Source organism: Leucopleurus acutus (genome assembly GCF_964270905.1).
Source record: "Leucopleurus acutus genome assembly, chromosome: 11".
Classification (NCBI taxonomy): Eukaryota; Metazoa; Chordata; class Mammalia; order Artiodactyla; family Delphinidae; genus Leucopleurus; species Leucopleurus acutus.
In genome coordinates this window covers 58,452,387-58,468,140 of record NC_139152.1, presented here as the reverse complement: position 1 = coordinate 58,468,140, position 15,754 = coordinate 58,452,387, and the positions used below count along the sequence as shown (strand labels likewise).

At 33.6% G+C, this 15,754-nt stretch overlaps 1 protein-coding gene across 2 annotated transcripts in view; it reads left to right on the top strand.

The window, feature by feature from the left end:
* Nucleotides 1–15,754, top strand: part of ZFC3H1 (zinc finger C3H1-type containing) — a 49,463-nt gene that overhangs the window by 29,729 nt on the left and 3,980 nt on the right. For both annotated transcript variants that reach the window (XM_082850600.1, XM_082850599.1), the window contains exons 18-31: nucleotides 93–214; nucleotides 1,180–1,281; nucleotides 1,486–1,605; nucleotides 2,512–2,695; nucleotides 4,031–4,217; nucleotides 5,794–5,982; nucleotides 6,626–6,863; nucleotides 9,166–9,271; nucleotides 9,354–9,552; nucleotides 10,125–10,219; nucleotides 13,464–13,574; nucleotides 13,844–13,948; nucleotides 14,080–14,245; nucleotides 15,366–15,466. In XM_082850600.1, the coding sequence (XP_082706726.1) occupies nucleotides 93–214; nucleotides 1,180–1,281; nucleotides 1,486–1,605; nucleotides 2,512–2,695; nucleotides 4,031–4,217; nucleotides 5,794–5,982; nucleotides 6,626–6,863; nucleotides 9,166–9,271; nucleotides 9,354–9,552; nucleotides 10,125–10,219; nucleotides 13,464–13,574; nucleotides 13,844–13,948; nucleotides 14,080–14,245; nucleotides 15,366–15,466 (2,025 nt within the window). The remainder of the gene's footprint in view (nucleotides 1–92; nucleotides 215–1,179; nucleotides 1,282–1,485; nucleotides 1,606–2,511; nucleotides 2,696–4,030; nucleotides 4,218–5,793; nucleotides 5,983–6,625; nucleotides 6,864–9,165; nucleotides 9,272–9,353; nucleotides 9,553–10,124; nucleotides 10,220–13,463; nucleotides 13,575–13,843; nucleotides 13,949–14,079; nucleotides 14,246–15,365; nucleotides 15,467–15,754) is intronic.

Sequence of the window (15,754 nt, the reverse complement as noted above, 5' to 3'; positions counted from 1 at the left end):
TTTGTTAACATTTTATAATTTAAAAGGCAGTCTTGGTTATGTAGCTTTGATATATACATGATTATCTTTTCTGTGTTGTTATTTTATTTTAGGCAGCATACACAAGACTATACGCTTAGCCGAAAACAGCTATTCCAGGACATTCTGTCATATAATCTGTCTTTGATTGGTTGTTCAGAGACAAGCACTGATGAAGAAATTGCTGCTGCAGCAGGTTTTAAAGACTTCTTGTTTCCCAAGTGAAAATTGAATTTAGGCAATTTAAAAGTTTTATATTCAGTTGTTGACATCTTTAAATAGCCATAATAATTCAATACATTCATCTATGACACTTTATCTAGATCTGCTCTGTCCAGTACAGTAGTCACTAGCCATGTGTTGCTATTTAAATCTAAGTTAATTAAAATAAAAATTTGGCTTCCTCAGTCACACTAGCCACATTTCAGGTGCTCAGTAGGCACTGTTGAGCTCAGTATTGGTAAGTGCTTACCGGTAAGACAGTGCAGATGTAAGACATTTCCATTATTGCAGACAGTTCTTTTGACGGAGCTTATCTAAATATTTCACTTTATTTAGAAGAATATGTTAACATAGTATAGGAATATTACCAGTGATTTAAAAATAGACCCTATTTAATTTACTATTTTCAAAAATAGAGGGGGATTAGAAGTTGAGGTGACTATAGTTTCAGATTCTACAATGAAATAAAAAAGGACTTTATACACTTTGACACTGTAGAAAGCATAGATTACTGCCAGACATTGTGAATAAATGTTGTTAAGCTTTTCCCCAGATTGAGTGCCAAATATTAAACCTTAAACTACAAGTCTTTTCGAAGTAGGGGAATTAGTGTTTGTTAAATTCAGTATTATCACAACTCAGAGTGATTGTGACATCACTGAATCTATTTAGTCATTCCTAATTAGGGACTTTAATTTTCACTTGCTTAGGCTGTTTTAGGAAATACTTTTTTTCAGTCCACATTGGGGTGCATGATGTGGTAGGATTTGCTGTAGTAGTTAAGATAATGTAGACCCTGCCCTTTAGAAGGCCATAGGTGTTTTTGACTAGTACCTTTAATTTTTAAAGTATTCTTTACTTCATACTCTTTAATTAGCCTCATCTCTGTAATCCATATTTTTTATACTTTTTATGAAGACAGCATTGCTCTAATTTCAGAAAAATATGTTGAGAAACTTTTTGGAGTAAACAAAGATCGAATGTCAATGGACCAGATGGCTGTTCTCCTTGTGAGCAATGTCAATGAAAGTAAAGGCCATAGTGAGTATATGTATCTTTCTCTCGCACAAAAGGACCTTAGAGTTTATGAGAACAATTTTTTTGGCATTATGTAGAAATATATATATACCATGTCTGAGTAACATGATAGAATAAATTCAGCTCTTTTTGAGTACTATTTGGGTATCCTTCAAAACTATAAAAGACTAGTTCTGTTAACCAGCAGTCTTCTCCTGTCTACTTTAGCACCTCCATTTACAACCTACAAAGATAAAAGAAAGTGGAAGCCAAAGTTTTGGAGAAAACCTATTTCAGAGAATAATTTCAGTAGTGATGAGGAACAGTCTACAGGACCTATTAAGTATGGTAAGAAGTAATTTAAGATCCAGAATCATTAAATTGTCGTGTTACACTTTGCTAACACTTTGCTAATCTTTTGGTGTAATCTACTAGCCTTTTAAAAGTTTCTGTTTTCAAAAAAGTGATGCTGCTTGGCGTTTAAGGCAATTAGTTCTTCCTTGGGCAAGACTGTGCCTTATATTGCAGGATGTTTTGTTTTCATGACCCCTGCCCAGTAAATGCATGGATCACCCTTTAGTAAATGTGACAGCTTTAAATATTACTTGAGTGGGGAGAGGGGAGCAGTGCTGCTTCCATTTGAGAACTACTGCCTGGCCTGTGTCCTTCTTGAGAGCAGGAGTTCTGTTTTGTTTTATCTTTGAGTCTTTGTTTTCTGACATGCAGTAGGCTCACAGAATGAATGAATTAAATGAGTGAACAAAGAAATGTATAAATGAGTGCCTTATTGTCGAGTACATCTTACATTATATTCTCAAGTTTGCATAATTTAATTGCCTACTATTTCTGGATTAGCAAATATGCTCTCCTGTACTTATTTACATTAACACTTTTTCTCTAATTTAGATGTAGTGGAATATGGAATAAATCATTTTCATAAATTATTATAACTTTCTCTTAAAACTTAATGAATGTGAATTATCAGTTGATGTCATTTACGCTTAGAGTAGAGAGATCATACTTCTGGTTTGCCCAGCAGAGTCCTAGTTTATACCTGTCATCCTGGTGTAATTTGTATTAACATCCCTTTTTACTCTTAGAAGTGTCCTGGTTTGGAGAATAAACTATATGATTGCTCTACCTTAAAGCTATGAGCTTTAGATTTTTATATTATTTTAAAGATAAGGCCAATCGTTTTTTCTTGGGTTTGTGGATTTAGAGAAATTGTGAAGCTAATAGTGCTTTTTCTTATAGTCTTCCAGCCAGAGAACCGAATAAATGTTCCAGCTTTGGATACAGTTGTCACTCCAGATGATGTCAGATACTTTACAAATGAGACTGATGACATTGCTAATTTAGAAGCAAGTGTGCTTGAAAATCCTTCTCATGTACAACTTTGGCTCAAGCTTGCATACAAGTACTTGAATCAAAATGAGGGGTACGTCCCCTTCTATCTTTGTGTAAACTGGTGCACATTTATATTTTTATGTTTGAAGTTTATTTCATCTCTGGTAATCAGGTTTCCTTGCTACTATCAATGGAGTCTTTGTTTTTTTGACAAAGCCAAAAGCACTTAATTGTTTTAAAGCTATTAGAAAAAGTTTAAGATTAGATCTTGAGTTATGTGCTTGGCTTAGTGTATGGGTAATAAATTAGCTACAGTTTTTAACTTAAGTAGGCTCTTATTTCAAAGTAGTGTCAGTTAAAACAGTAAATTCTGCGTGGTCCAAGAATTAATCATTGGATTTTTTAATACGTCAGGTAGTCATGGTCTCAATAAAATTGTGATAAAGACACAGTGGAACAGGTTAAATTTTATGTTAATTTTAATTTGGAGATTTAAAGCTTGTCTAAGAAACTCTAAATTCTGGTGAATTGACTTTTTTCTGTGTGTGGTGTTATATTATGTGTATTCAAATAAGATAAATAGTAATTTATCTCAAAAATGACAGCTCCTATTAAATAATTGTGTTTTTTGACTCCTACTTGTTGATAGGATTGCCAGGAATAATCTCTTATTACCAGGAGTAATATTTATTACTGTAATTTTAGAATTACAATAGTAAGGTGTTTTTGTTTTTTTTTTAAACAGGCTGCTCTGTCTTAAAACTTGGTATAAAAACTTTTTTAAGGTAGCACTGCAGAATGCTAATACATCACACATACCTGAATATGGTGCTTATTTAACTTACCTTGTGTGTCATTTTCATGTTGATAGGATAAGTTACAATGTTTTCTTTTCTGACTCATTTACTGAGTGAAGGCCAAAAAACTGTACATTATTTTATGAATAGGATCATGAGAGACAGTTTTCTCCTCCAAGAGATAGTGAGCCCTTGACTGTTGAAAAGAACTATTATATTGAAAGCTTTGATTATTTTGTGCTAGTAGTAGCTGGCCTTGAGGGAGAATTGTTTAACTTTTCCCATTCCCAGACCAGTGGAAATCATAAAAGGTATTGCTGAATATGGACATAAAGCACATTTGAAGTTGATAATCTAGTGGTTTTATAACACTGTGTTTTTATCTGGTAAATGCGCATTGAACATCCACTTAAAAGGGAATTGTTGGGTCAGTGGGAAATCGGGACCTGTTTTGGATGGATGTGATTTAAAATCTTAATCTACCTCCCTTTGTCATTGGTGATTCTAACTTCTTGGTAGGTTCTAATAGAAAATGGAATTAAAAAGTTGACTTATTAGAACTAGACTGATTTAAAAAGTATCTTCAAGTGTTAAAAAAAATGGTCCTGCTTTTTCTTTCAAACATGTAGGCTATGTTCCGAGTCCTTGGATTCTGCTTTAAATGTTCTGGCTCGAGCTTTGGAAAACAACAAAGACAATCCAGAAATTTGGTGTCATTACCTCAGATTGTTCTCAAAAAGAGGAACCAAGGAGGAGGTGCAGGAAATGTGTGAAACAGCTGTTGAATATGCTCCTGATTATCAAAGTTTTTGGACTGTGAGTAGAAAAGATAAAGTTGTGTGTGTGTTTGTTATCAGTAATTCTTTAGGTTATCTTAAATATTGATGTGTAGGTTAATAGATCATATGTTTTGTCTGCATATAGATATAATAATAACCTTACTTTCACTGTCCAGTAACCTCAAAGCCACTTCTCTGGGTCAGGATTAACTTAGACTAAACAAGACAGTATTTAGTGAAGAGGTGATTTTTGTTGTTGTTTACTTTATTGGTAATGAGGAAACAAACATTTTAAAACATTTTACACTAACCTATTCTTAAGCAGTTTTGGTTTGGGCAAAGTTAAATGAATTTTTTGCTGAGCACCTGAAAATAATTTAATAATATTCTTTTTATGCTTATATAACATTTTCATGAAAGCTAGGAAATAATTTGGTCTTTTTATTATATGCCCTTGTTACTTATGGAAAAAACTTTATCTGTAAATCATACTAATATCGAACCTTGCTAAGTTTAAAAGATTTGGTGAAAAAGTGGGTTTTTCCTCATTCTCTGAGAAAATGGGTGTTTCTTACCCAAGCTTAAACTTAAAATTATGATTAATTCACTTATAAAATAAATATTCATTAATATGTGAACTTTTACCAGCTGAACTCAGGAATTATTAGATTCAGATAAACTTTCATATAAACTGTTACTATCAGATCTGTCATTTACTTGCTAACTGAAATTCAGAACAGACAGATTTGGATAACATCGTATCCCTTAATGAATGAACTTGCCACTTTGTTTTTTGGTTTTTTTTTTTTTTTTTTTTGCGGTACGTGGGCCTCTCACTGTTGTGGCCTCTCCCGTTGTGGAGCACAGGCTCGCGACGCGCAGGCTCAGCGGCCATGGCTCACGGGCCCAGCCGCTCCGCGGCATGTGGGATCTTCCCGGACCGGGGCACGAACCCGTGTCCTCTGCATTGGCAGGCAGACTCTCAACCACTGTGCCAGCAGGGAAGCCCCTGAACTTGCCACTTTGTTACTCTCCTAACTCACTGAATAGATTTAGACAATGAAAAATGCTTGGCTTTTAACCTGCAGCCTTGTACCAAAGTTAATGCTATTGATCACCACAAATTATAGGGTGTGATGTTTTTCCTTAAGTTGTTTGGTCTTTAAAGGACCTTTTAATTTCTTTAAAAGATTAAATCTTTTAATTATTTTGTCACATATTTCTTATATGAATGCTATTCTCAAAATTTTTATACAGTCACACACCTGAGCAATTCAGATTGTATGTGATCATAAACGTGAGCTTTTGGAGATCCATCATGGTCTTGCTGCCATTTATTGATTCAAGGAAAGGAGACGTGAAATTGCTTTAGTGATAATTCTGAGAGTGTATCTGTATTGTTTTAGTTTTCATCTGATTCCACTTTCCAACTTGTGGTAGAAGGGGAAATCTAGGTTATAGTACTGTACAATGGGTTTATACATATTTGTAATTATCTTTTTTATAGAAATTGAATTTTTAATATGTGATAGTTTCTTAATGAAATGTGAAAAATCTGTAGTTTTAGATATTCTTATGAAGCAGGAGTAATCATATGAAATCCATTTGGGCAGTTTCTGCACCTAGAAAGCACCTTTGAAGAAAAGGATTACGTATGTGAGAGAATGGTGGAGTTCCTGATGGGAGCAGCCAAGCGGGAAGCATCAGATATTCTGTCCTTTCAGCTTTTAGAGGCTCTTTTGTTTAGAGTTCAGCTACACATATTTACTGGAAGATGCCAAAGTGCACTTGCAGTTTTACAGGTAAACATTTATTATAGCATTTAATGACATTCTGTAGAGAATTTTTTAAAGGTTTAAAACAGTACAGGTAACATTGTTGAAAGATAAGGACACAGGCTTTAGATTTGAATCTTTGCCACTTACTGGTAAGTTGTGTGAATTTGGGTAAGTTTACAGCTGTTTCCTCCTTTGCTTATTTAGTAGGGATAATATCTTATTTAGAGTGTTTATGAGGTTTAAATGAAAATAATATTTGCTGAGTACCCACCAGAATAAACTTCAATATTCAAACCATAAAGGGAAAAAATTAGTCCATAGTGGAAATCTTCTATATGGGTGTGGTGAGGTTTTTTGTTTATTTTTACTCTTTTCTCTTTATCTTATTAGATTTTAAATCTCAAAATACTTAAAATATACAAATAAATTTAACCTTTTCATTAATTATGTCATAAACCGTAGCATAGTAAAAATTATGTTAATCTGGTATTGATATCTCTAAAGAGTTTCTCCATTCAAAAAATTGGTGAGTATCAGAATTTTGACTTAGGTATTTAAGAACCATGCCAAAGAAATAAAACACTTTTAATCTTCTTTGCCTTCACAGTTGAATCTTATTAGGAATATTTTTAAAAACACCTTCAGATTATTTTTCCATTTTACCTAGAATGCATTGAAATTGGCTAATGATGGAATAGTAGCTGAATACCTTAAAACAAGTGATCGATGTTTGGCATGGCTGGCCTACATACATCTTATTGAATTCAACGTTCTCCCTTCAAAATTTTATGATCCGTCTAATGCCAATCCTTCAAGAATTGTTAATATAGAACCATTTCTAATGCCGTGGCAAGCAGTTCAAGATGTAAAGACTAATCCTGACATGTTGTTAGCAGTATTTGAAGGTAAGTATAAATGTTTATAAATTATTTAGAACATCAACTTATTGCTTATTATGATTCTTCAAAATTAAATGAAACAAATTTATGTATTGCAAGTTTTACACTTTATTATATAAATGCTTAAAAAATTAAGGATTGAATCAGATAAGATGGGCATTGGCATCTATGAAAGCTACGTTTTTCTGATTATGGCAAAGGATATCAGCTAAATATGTACATAATATAGCATATTTACATAGGTTTAATGAGTTGATTGAATCATAGAACCAGGTAAATTTTGTAAAGCAATCTATCAAGGTGAAAGTTAAAAGATAATATCTTATTTTTTCAAGTAATTAATATTTTTTCCATCAGTCAGTGAGTTTGATTCCTCTATGTACTAACCGAGGTATCTGCTTTGGAACATATATAAGATATAAAGCCTGTTCCCTTCTAATAAGTATATAGCCTAGTCAGAAGATAAAATCTATACATCTGACATAATTAATAAACATATGAGGCCACATAACTGTCTATTAGTATATAGTCTAAATTCTGTGCTTAGAGAAGAGACTGGGATCTGTGATTTAGAGAATTACATGGTACAGGCCATAAACCTGAAGGAAAGAGATTATTGCAGGTTGGCATGATCAAGTATGTCTTCACAGACAAATTAGGACTTGGAGCTAGACTTTGAAGCTTGCCTATAATGTGACTGACATGGTGGACCTCCTCCTCAAAGATGGGACTCTTGTCTTATTTTTATATTTCTCAAGGGCCTATAATGTCTGGCAGTGTACTGAGCGCTTAGTAAATGTTCATTGAATAAACTAGGGAAGAAAGGAAGTAAAAGGACATTCCTATTAGGGGAGCTAAGTAAACAAAAAGCAACAAGTAGATAGGAATTGGTGCAATGGATTTAAAGGGAGCTTAGAAGAAGGGAGAGTCCTTATCAAAGTGAGACTTTTTGTGCTGGAGAACAGTAGGAATTAAGCTTGGTAAGTGGAAATGATACCAGATTTTCAAGAACTTTTAAGTATGGTAGGCTTGATGACAATAGAAATTCTTTAAGAAAGAAAGAATATGCTGGAGAGAAATGATACCAAAGGTAGGAAAACCAACCAGAAGCTGACAGCCATAACTGAGGCATTAAAAAAAGTAACCTGGGAAAGAGAGAGTATTTATTGGAGACATTTTAAGTTACCATATAGAGATTAGGGACAGATTAAATGTCAGGGAAGAAGAGAAAAAATAGTCAAAGATGATTTCAGGGTTTTGAGACCAGGAAAAGGTAAGGGTACTAATAGAAAACTGGTGAATTGGGAAGACTGATTTTGGTAGTAGGAGTGGTATTTATGAATGATAATTGGTCACCCAAGTGGAAATGCTTGTTGGCAGAAGGAAATAAGGAAGTGCACCTTAAATGGACAATTATGGATAGAGAAATGGATTTGAAAGTTATCAACATAGAAATTATTGTATTATATAGTGCTTTACAGTTTTTAATGTGCACTCCCAGTAAGTTATTCACCAGCTGAAGCTATGAGATACTTTCTTTGAGGAAATGGAGATTTTAAAGTGTAGCTGTAAGGGGTAAAAGGGAGATTGAGTCAGTGAATGAGACCAAGAGAAAATATAAACAATCTCTTGGAAGCAGAGGCAAGAAGAAATTAAAAAGAAGAGGAAGAACATTATCAAATGCTAATCAGATAAAATGAATGTAGAGATAGATTTGTTTAGATAGGATCCTTATAAGTGAACTTCAAAAGTGCTGTTTCAGAATGACATTCATTTTTAAACTCAGCAGTTCTGGGAAGTCATACCACCTTGGGCAAGGAGGAAATGGTGACAGTTGGGCAAAGTGAAACAGTGGAGGACTTTTCTCTAAGAAGTAGCAAGATCGAGTAAAGGACTCTTTACAAAGGGAAAAGTGTTTTGAAGGAGTAAGGAAAAGATCAAGTTTAGGGGGAGACGTTTAAATGGCTGTAGATCAGCAGAGCAAGGCCTCTTGAAGTGGGTCGGAGAAAGATGAAAAGATAATTCATTCTTTAATTTCTTTGACATAATTTTTCAGGAATTTAGTATAAATGCAAAGATGCAAGAGCTCATATTGGGTGTTTTATTCTTAACAGGAAAGTGAGGGTGAAAGATTTAATTTTAGGAGTTTGGAGATACCTGAAATACCTCCTTTGGGTGAAAACCAGGAGTTTAGTAAAGGTGAATAAGATGTAGTCAAACAAAAGAATAGGCTACCTTAGAGTTTAAATAACACAGTCAGATAATTCATTTTATGTTTGATTCATGTTATTGTGGTGTTTTTGGATAGATGCGGTGAAAGCTTGCACAGATGAGAGCCTTACTGTTGAGGAAAGAGTAGAGGCTTGTGTTCCACTTTACACAAACATGATTGTTCTGCACCAGCTTCTTGAGAGGTAAAACTTAATTGACAAGCAGTTAACCTCATATTAAAAATTGATTTTTTCATGTGTTTAAATGTGTGTTTTTCTTGTGAAGGTATGAGGCTGCAGTGAAGCTTTGTAAATATTTATTGGAATCATGTCCCATGAACTGCCAGTTGTTGGAATCCCTTGTTGCTTTATATTTGGAAACAAATCAGCACGACAAAGCTAGGGCAGTGTGGCTTACTGCATTTGAAAAAAATCTTCAGAATGCAGAGGTTTTTTATCATACGTGCAAATTCTTCATCTCGCAGGTAAAAAAAAAAAGTCATAATTCTTAAATATGATATTTTTATGTTTCACGTTTATTCATCCTTTAAGATGTTTCAGGCATCAGCCTCTCTGGGATGCTTTTACTGATCCTTTTGCCCTTTGCAATACTGTTAGGTATTCCTTCTCTTTCTGCCATAATACCTCATGCATAGTTCTACCATTGCACTTAATTACATTACATTGTAATTTTGCTTATAGCTACTTTGTATACTACTCTAAGAACTCCCAGAGGGCAGGGACCATGTCTTATTCTGATTTAGAGCTCCCCTACTCCCAACACCTAGCACAGTGCCAAACATGTAAATAGAGCTTAATGGCTAATTGGTGAAATTGGTGAGTGAAACTTGAGCTTGTGGTATATTGGGTGTTAAACTGTTTAATGTTTAGTTCAATTTGGAGATCAGAATACAAAAGTCATCTCTACCTCCACCTACTCAAAAAACCTAATCTAATCAGTGGTTGGGGGGGCGGGGGAGGGCTTTTCCTCCCTTGAAAGATTTTAATTAAGCATTGTAAGCCTAATGTGTATCCCTCCTCTTTCTTTTAAAAATAGAATCGAGGAGATAATCTTCTTCCATTTTTGCGGAAATTTATCGCATCCTTCTTTAAACCTGGGTTTGAGAAGTATAGTAACTTGGATCTGTTTCGGTAAGTTTGTAGAACTCTTGATTTGTAGAGGAATGAGAAATAGTGTAGCTCAGTGGAAAGATTACCAGTTTCTTGGTGGATTGATTATACTTTAGACTGATTTTTTTTTTTTAGGACACTTGAATACCCTCTTACAGAATTGTTATAAGGGCAGTAGAATTTAATAAAAATAGACACAAGATGTAAAATGTTTTGCATTCTTTGGATTAAGAACACTAAATTTATGTTAACACCATGGTGATTCATGCTTCTTTTAATTACTGTCATTGTTAATTTTAGCAATTAATACTGTAGCAACAAATTATCCTGAGACAATCTCAGTGATTTTCGAAAAAATGAGTTTTAATTTATTGGATTGGTGATTTTAAAGTGAATGTAAATAATATGCCTTTTTAAAAAAAAAATTCTAAAGAGAACCGCTTTAACTTCTGAAAGTTGTTGAGTAAGAAACTTTGGAGAATTCTTTTCTCAACCATCACTTTCTCAGTAGCTTATATAGAGTTCTGTATTTACTACCTTTATTTGCTTCCCTGTGAGTTCTTGTTCAGATCCTAAAGAGTGGGGTTTTTTTGGAGGCTTTTAACGTTCTCTTTCCTTCTTCCTCATCTCTCTGTAGGGATCAGCGAACTTTTTTCCTTAAGGGCCAGATAGTAAATATTTTAGGCTTGCAAGCCATATGGCCTGTCACTACTAGTCAACCTTGCTTTTGTAGGAAGAAAGCAGCCATAGACAGTATATAAATGAATAGGCATGGCTGTGTTCCAATAAAAGTTTATTTATGAAGGTAGGTGTAGTTTGCTGATCCTAAGTAAAACAGCATCAAAAGGAAGATATTTGTCATGACATACTTTTTTATTGTATGTTAGGAAGAACTGAGAGAAGATAGGTCTAAGCTGGATATCTCCTAAAAAAATATTCTTGTGGAAAATACTAAGTGAAGATAGAGTCTTAGATTTATATATGCAAGTCTAATGTTTGCATATATTTTTCTTTTCTTGGGTGCTCCCTCCCTGCACCCACCCACAGTATAGCAGTGTTATATAAAAAAATATTTTCAAAAATAACCCACATTTTGTTAAGTCAGTGGTCTATCCACCCTAGAATATTTTGTGAACATGGCAGTTTTATTTGAGATATGGCAAAAAGTTTGGGGTCACCATTCTTTACCAGACTTGAGTCTTTACATCTGTCCTCTTACGGTAGATAGCCAGTTTATTGACATAGTGATGTTAGTACTCTTCCTGAAAGTCTTTCTGCTTTGCTACATATAGATTAACATCTTATAATTAATTACAAAAGAATAATTTGAAATGCAAATTAATAGAGAAAAATTAAACTATTGTATGAGAAATTTAGAGATTGTTTAGCTTCCCCATACTGACTTTCTCCCTGTTTAAATTAGATTGCTTTAACATCTCAGACTTAAGCACAGGATAAATTCAAGGCTGAACCAGACTTTTAAAGACTTGCTGGTTCTGATCTTCCCTTCAGCATGGAGGTAATTGCTTTAGCTTTGAAGAAGATGCTGCCAGTTTGTGCCATGGTCAAAGATCTTCAGATCTTCTTGATGTCAGCTTAATGAAGCAGAATAAATAAGTGACAATAAAAATGTGAAAGTGGACTACCTCCAAATAATCTTCTCATTATTTGCTAAGTCATCTTGCTTTATTATTTTTTGTGTGTAAAGTTATAATTCATAATTCACCAAGAATTATGAGGAAAAGGTATCCTGTGCTTATTTAGACAATTTGAAGTCCTTATTTTGGGTAGATGCGGTGAAAGCTTGCACAGATGAGAGCCTATCTATTTTTTAGATATTTATACAAAAGTCAAATATTAAGAGAATGGCAGTAAGTGAGAGAGTTTTCAGCATTGCCACACTTAACTTGGTATTGATAGAAATTTTTAAAATTTATAAAAGAGCCGAAGCTTATTAATAGGAGAAGTCAGTGCTCTTCATAAGTTCAAAATACTTTTTTATTTCTTGAGTAGAAATTGTAAAGCAAAGTACGTAGAACTGTAATATTTATTTAGAATTAGAGTCTGTCATTTTTCTTTCTATATAACATTTAGTATAAATTTTATACTGGAAAATTTTATGTGTAAAATTTAGTATAAGGACAGACAGAAAGATTGAGATGGAGTAATTTTCGTGTGTTTCAAATCAATTTGAAGACTAGTAGATAACCATAAAAGTTAACTTGGGGATTTCATTCACCTTACTGAAGTTGGCATAGGGATAGTCTTACATAGATTAGATTTAAAGTTATCTCTTCTTACTTATTGCAGTTTTCAGTTGAGAAAAGTCAATATTCTTAGAAGTTAAGTGATTAACTCATGGTAATACAGCTAGTTACGGCCAAGTCAGGATGATAATCTGCCTTCTAGAAGTACCATTTCTTCCCTTTCTTACGGCCCCCAGCACACAACCTCCCCCACCCCAGCCGCCATACAGCCTCTCTAATCCATTAAAACTTAGTTCCTTGAAATAATTGCTAAATTCACTGTGAACAGTTAATACTAGGTTGTCATTGTCGAAATCAACGTATTGCCTTTAAAAACATTGTTCCTGAAGATGCTAGTAATGTTATACACACAGATTCAAATATATTGCGGGGAAACCTGAATTACCAAAGTAAAATAGATTTTTTTACTGATTGGCTTCTTAGAGCCTTTAATATCCTAATATGTTTTGTGGCTTTTTAAGAGGGGGCTTTAATTTGCAGTATTTCTCAATCTTATTTGATCATAGACCTCTTTTTGACAAGTGCCTTATGGGCCAATATGTTATAGAATACGCTTTTATATCATGTCTAAAATTAAATGTAGAGTGGTATTTGTGTGTATGTGAGAGAGAAATTGCTTTCAGATATCAAGTTTTATAACTCAAAGATTTTTTTTCAAGAAAGTACAGATTTTGTGGGAAAATTTTAGATACTTGGTAGTCTCATTTGTTATTCTCTGTTTTTAATTAGGTTTCATTAGATGATTATGGTGGTTTGTTTAATTTGGGCTATAAAATTTTTAAAAATCATTATAGAAGAAGAATTATTCAAGTAAGTATAAGATAATAAATATATGATGCTAGAGATGTGACCAAAGCGGTATGGTATACACATGAAAATAAAGTCTCATTACTGTATAAACAAGGAAGTTTTAGTTGAAACAGGATTTTTTTTTAAAAAAAAGCAATAGTAATCCATGTGTACATAGGCATAATTTTAAACATGATATTTTTCCTCAGGTATCTCTTAAATATCCCAGGACCACTTGACATTCCAGCCCGTTTATGTAAAGGAAATTTTGATGATGAAATGTTTAACCACCAAGTTCCTTATTTGTGGCTGATATACTGGTGAGACATTATCTACTGTGGAGAGAAATGTTGCATACTAGGCTTGCATCTGTTATTTATTACTGAATTACACTGTGTTAAAATTAACCTGTTGCTAAAGTCATTGAAGCAAAATTTAAGGGATGCTAAGGTTTATATGTTATTAAAAAAAGAAAGCTCAAAAGAAGGATTCTATTGTAATAATATCTGTAATGTTTATACTTTGTCATTCCTTTACCTGATCGAATTGAGGTGTAGACATACAATGTTTTCCTTCATTTTTTAAACAGCCTTTGTCATCCTCTTCAATCAAGTATTAAAGAGACAGTGGAGGCATATGAGGCAGCGTTAGGGGTGGCCATGAAGTCTGATATAGTGCAGAAGATTTGGCTGGAGTAAGTTTAATTCCTCTTAATAAGAATGGGATTTGAAATAAGGGGATATGGTTGGGGAAGGGTTGATGAGCTTTCTTGTTAGAGAATTACTGGCTTAATTATTCTAAATTATGATGTTTTTCTTTTGGCAGTTATCTTGTCTTTGCCAATAATAGAGCTGCTGGATCCAGAAACAAAGTCCAGGAATTCAGATTTTTTACTGATTTAGTGAATAGATGTTTGGTTACAGTCCCTGCCCGATACCCCATTCCTTTTAGCAGTGCTGATTACTGGTCCAACTATGAATTTCATAATAGGGTAAGAATTTAAAACTTATTTTCTTTAGATATTTATACAAAAGTAGGGGACTTAAATGATAGCAAAACTCCTGTTTAATATCGAGAGATTTTCCTAGGACCACTTTACTAGCATTTACTATTGTTCTTGACCACGTTTTCTATTTATCTCTTCAAAATCTAGGCACAGAGCCCTTTAAAGTTCAGTTAAGATAAAATGTGCATATTGATTATCTTCTATTTAAGAAAATTTAGCATTGAAGCAAAAGTGAAGAGATGTTAAGGTTTAATACGTATTAAAGAAGAGAGATCAAAAGAAGTAATTGTAATAATGTCAGTAATGTTTTGCTTGAGTAATTGGAAATTTTACTGAATGAAAAATTCTATAACTTCAAAATAAGTAAGAATGTGCTTACATGTTATAGCTGCTCTTTTTATCAGTATTTTGTCTAGCAGATATAGCTATACATAGGACATAAGAAAGCTGAAATCAGATGCTGTTTGGAATTTTAAGAGTAGAGTCTGGATATTGATATATTTATAAGGTCATCTTCTTATAGGCAGTGAAGCAAAGGGTTTTTTAAAAATTGATTTATTTTCAGAGACCCCTTTTATTCAGTGCGTGTAAGCTAAAAGCTACTAAAGCTCAGTATAGACTAAAACATCTCTGTGTTTTATTTATTTATTTTTTTGGTGGGGTGGTTTTGTTGTTACCGGGATAACCAATTATTATGCTTTGTACTTCTATGCCATTCTTTATCCCAGGATCTCAAACTACTTTATGGACATTAAGTCATTTACACACGGGCATTCCATGAGCAAGATGTGGCAGGTATTATTAGCCCTATGACTTGCCCAGCTATACAGCAAGTAAAGGTAGACTCAGGAATGAAAACCCGGACTCCTGGCTTCTTGTCAGTGTTCTCAGTCCATGGCTCTCATCACTAGACCATATTTCCTAATTCATATTTGGAAAGTCACTAATATAATTAATGGTAGGAACTGTAACTCACAGCATCATACATTGTTATAATTTATACATTCATGTCTTAAAGACCATTTTGGTTTTCTCATTAAAACACATAGGTAACTGGATTTCACATTTTGTTGTATTCCTTTCCCCACCTCCCCAACCTTCACAGGTTATTTTCTTTTATTTGAGCTGTATTCCAAAGATCCAGCATTCCAAAACCTTGGAACGGTTTTGCTCAATTATGCCAACTAATTCTGGACTTGCACTGAGGTAAGAAAAAATAAAATTCTTAGCTCAATTGTATAGGCTCTTCATATAAAATTATTCTTGAAAACTTGCTAATAGTCTGCTCTTTGGCTATTGCCTCATTTCCACTTTAATTTCAAAGTTGTTAATCAATATGTAACTATTCGTGTAAAAGTCAATGTGGAGAACTAGTTACTTCAGAAAACTGCAGATTATAAGGGGGCATATAATTCAAGTAAAGTTCACCTGTGTCCCCTAAGCACATACCATCTGTCCATAGTACATGCATTATAAGCACAAAGCATGTTTTAT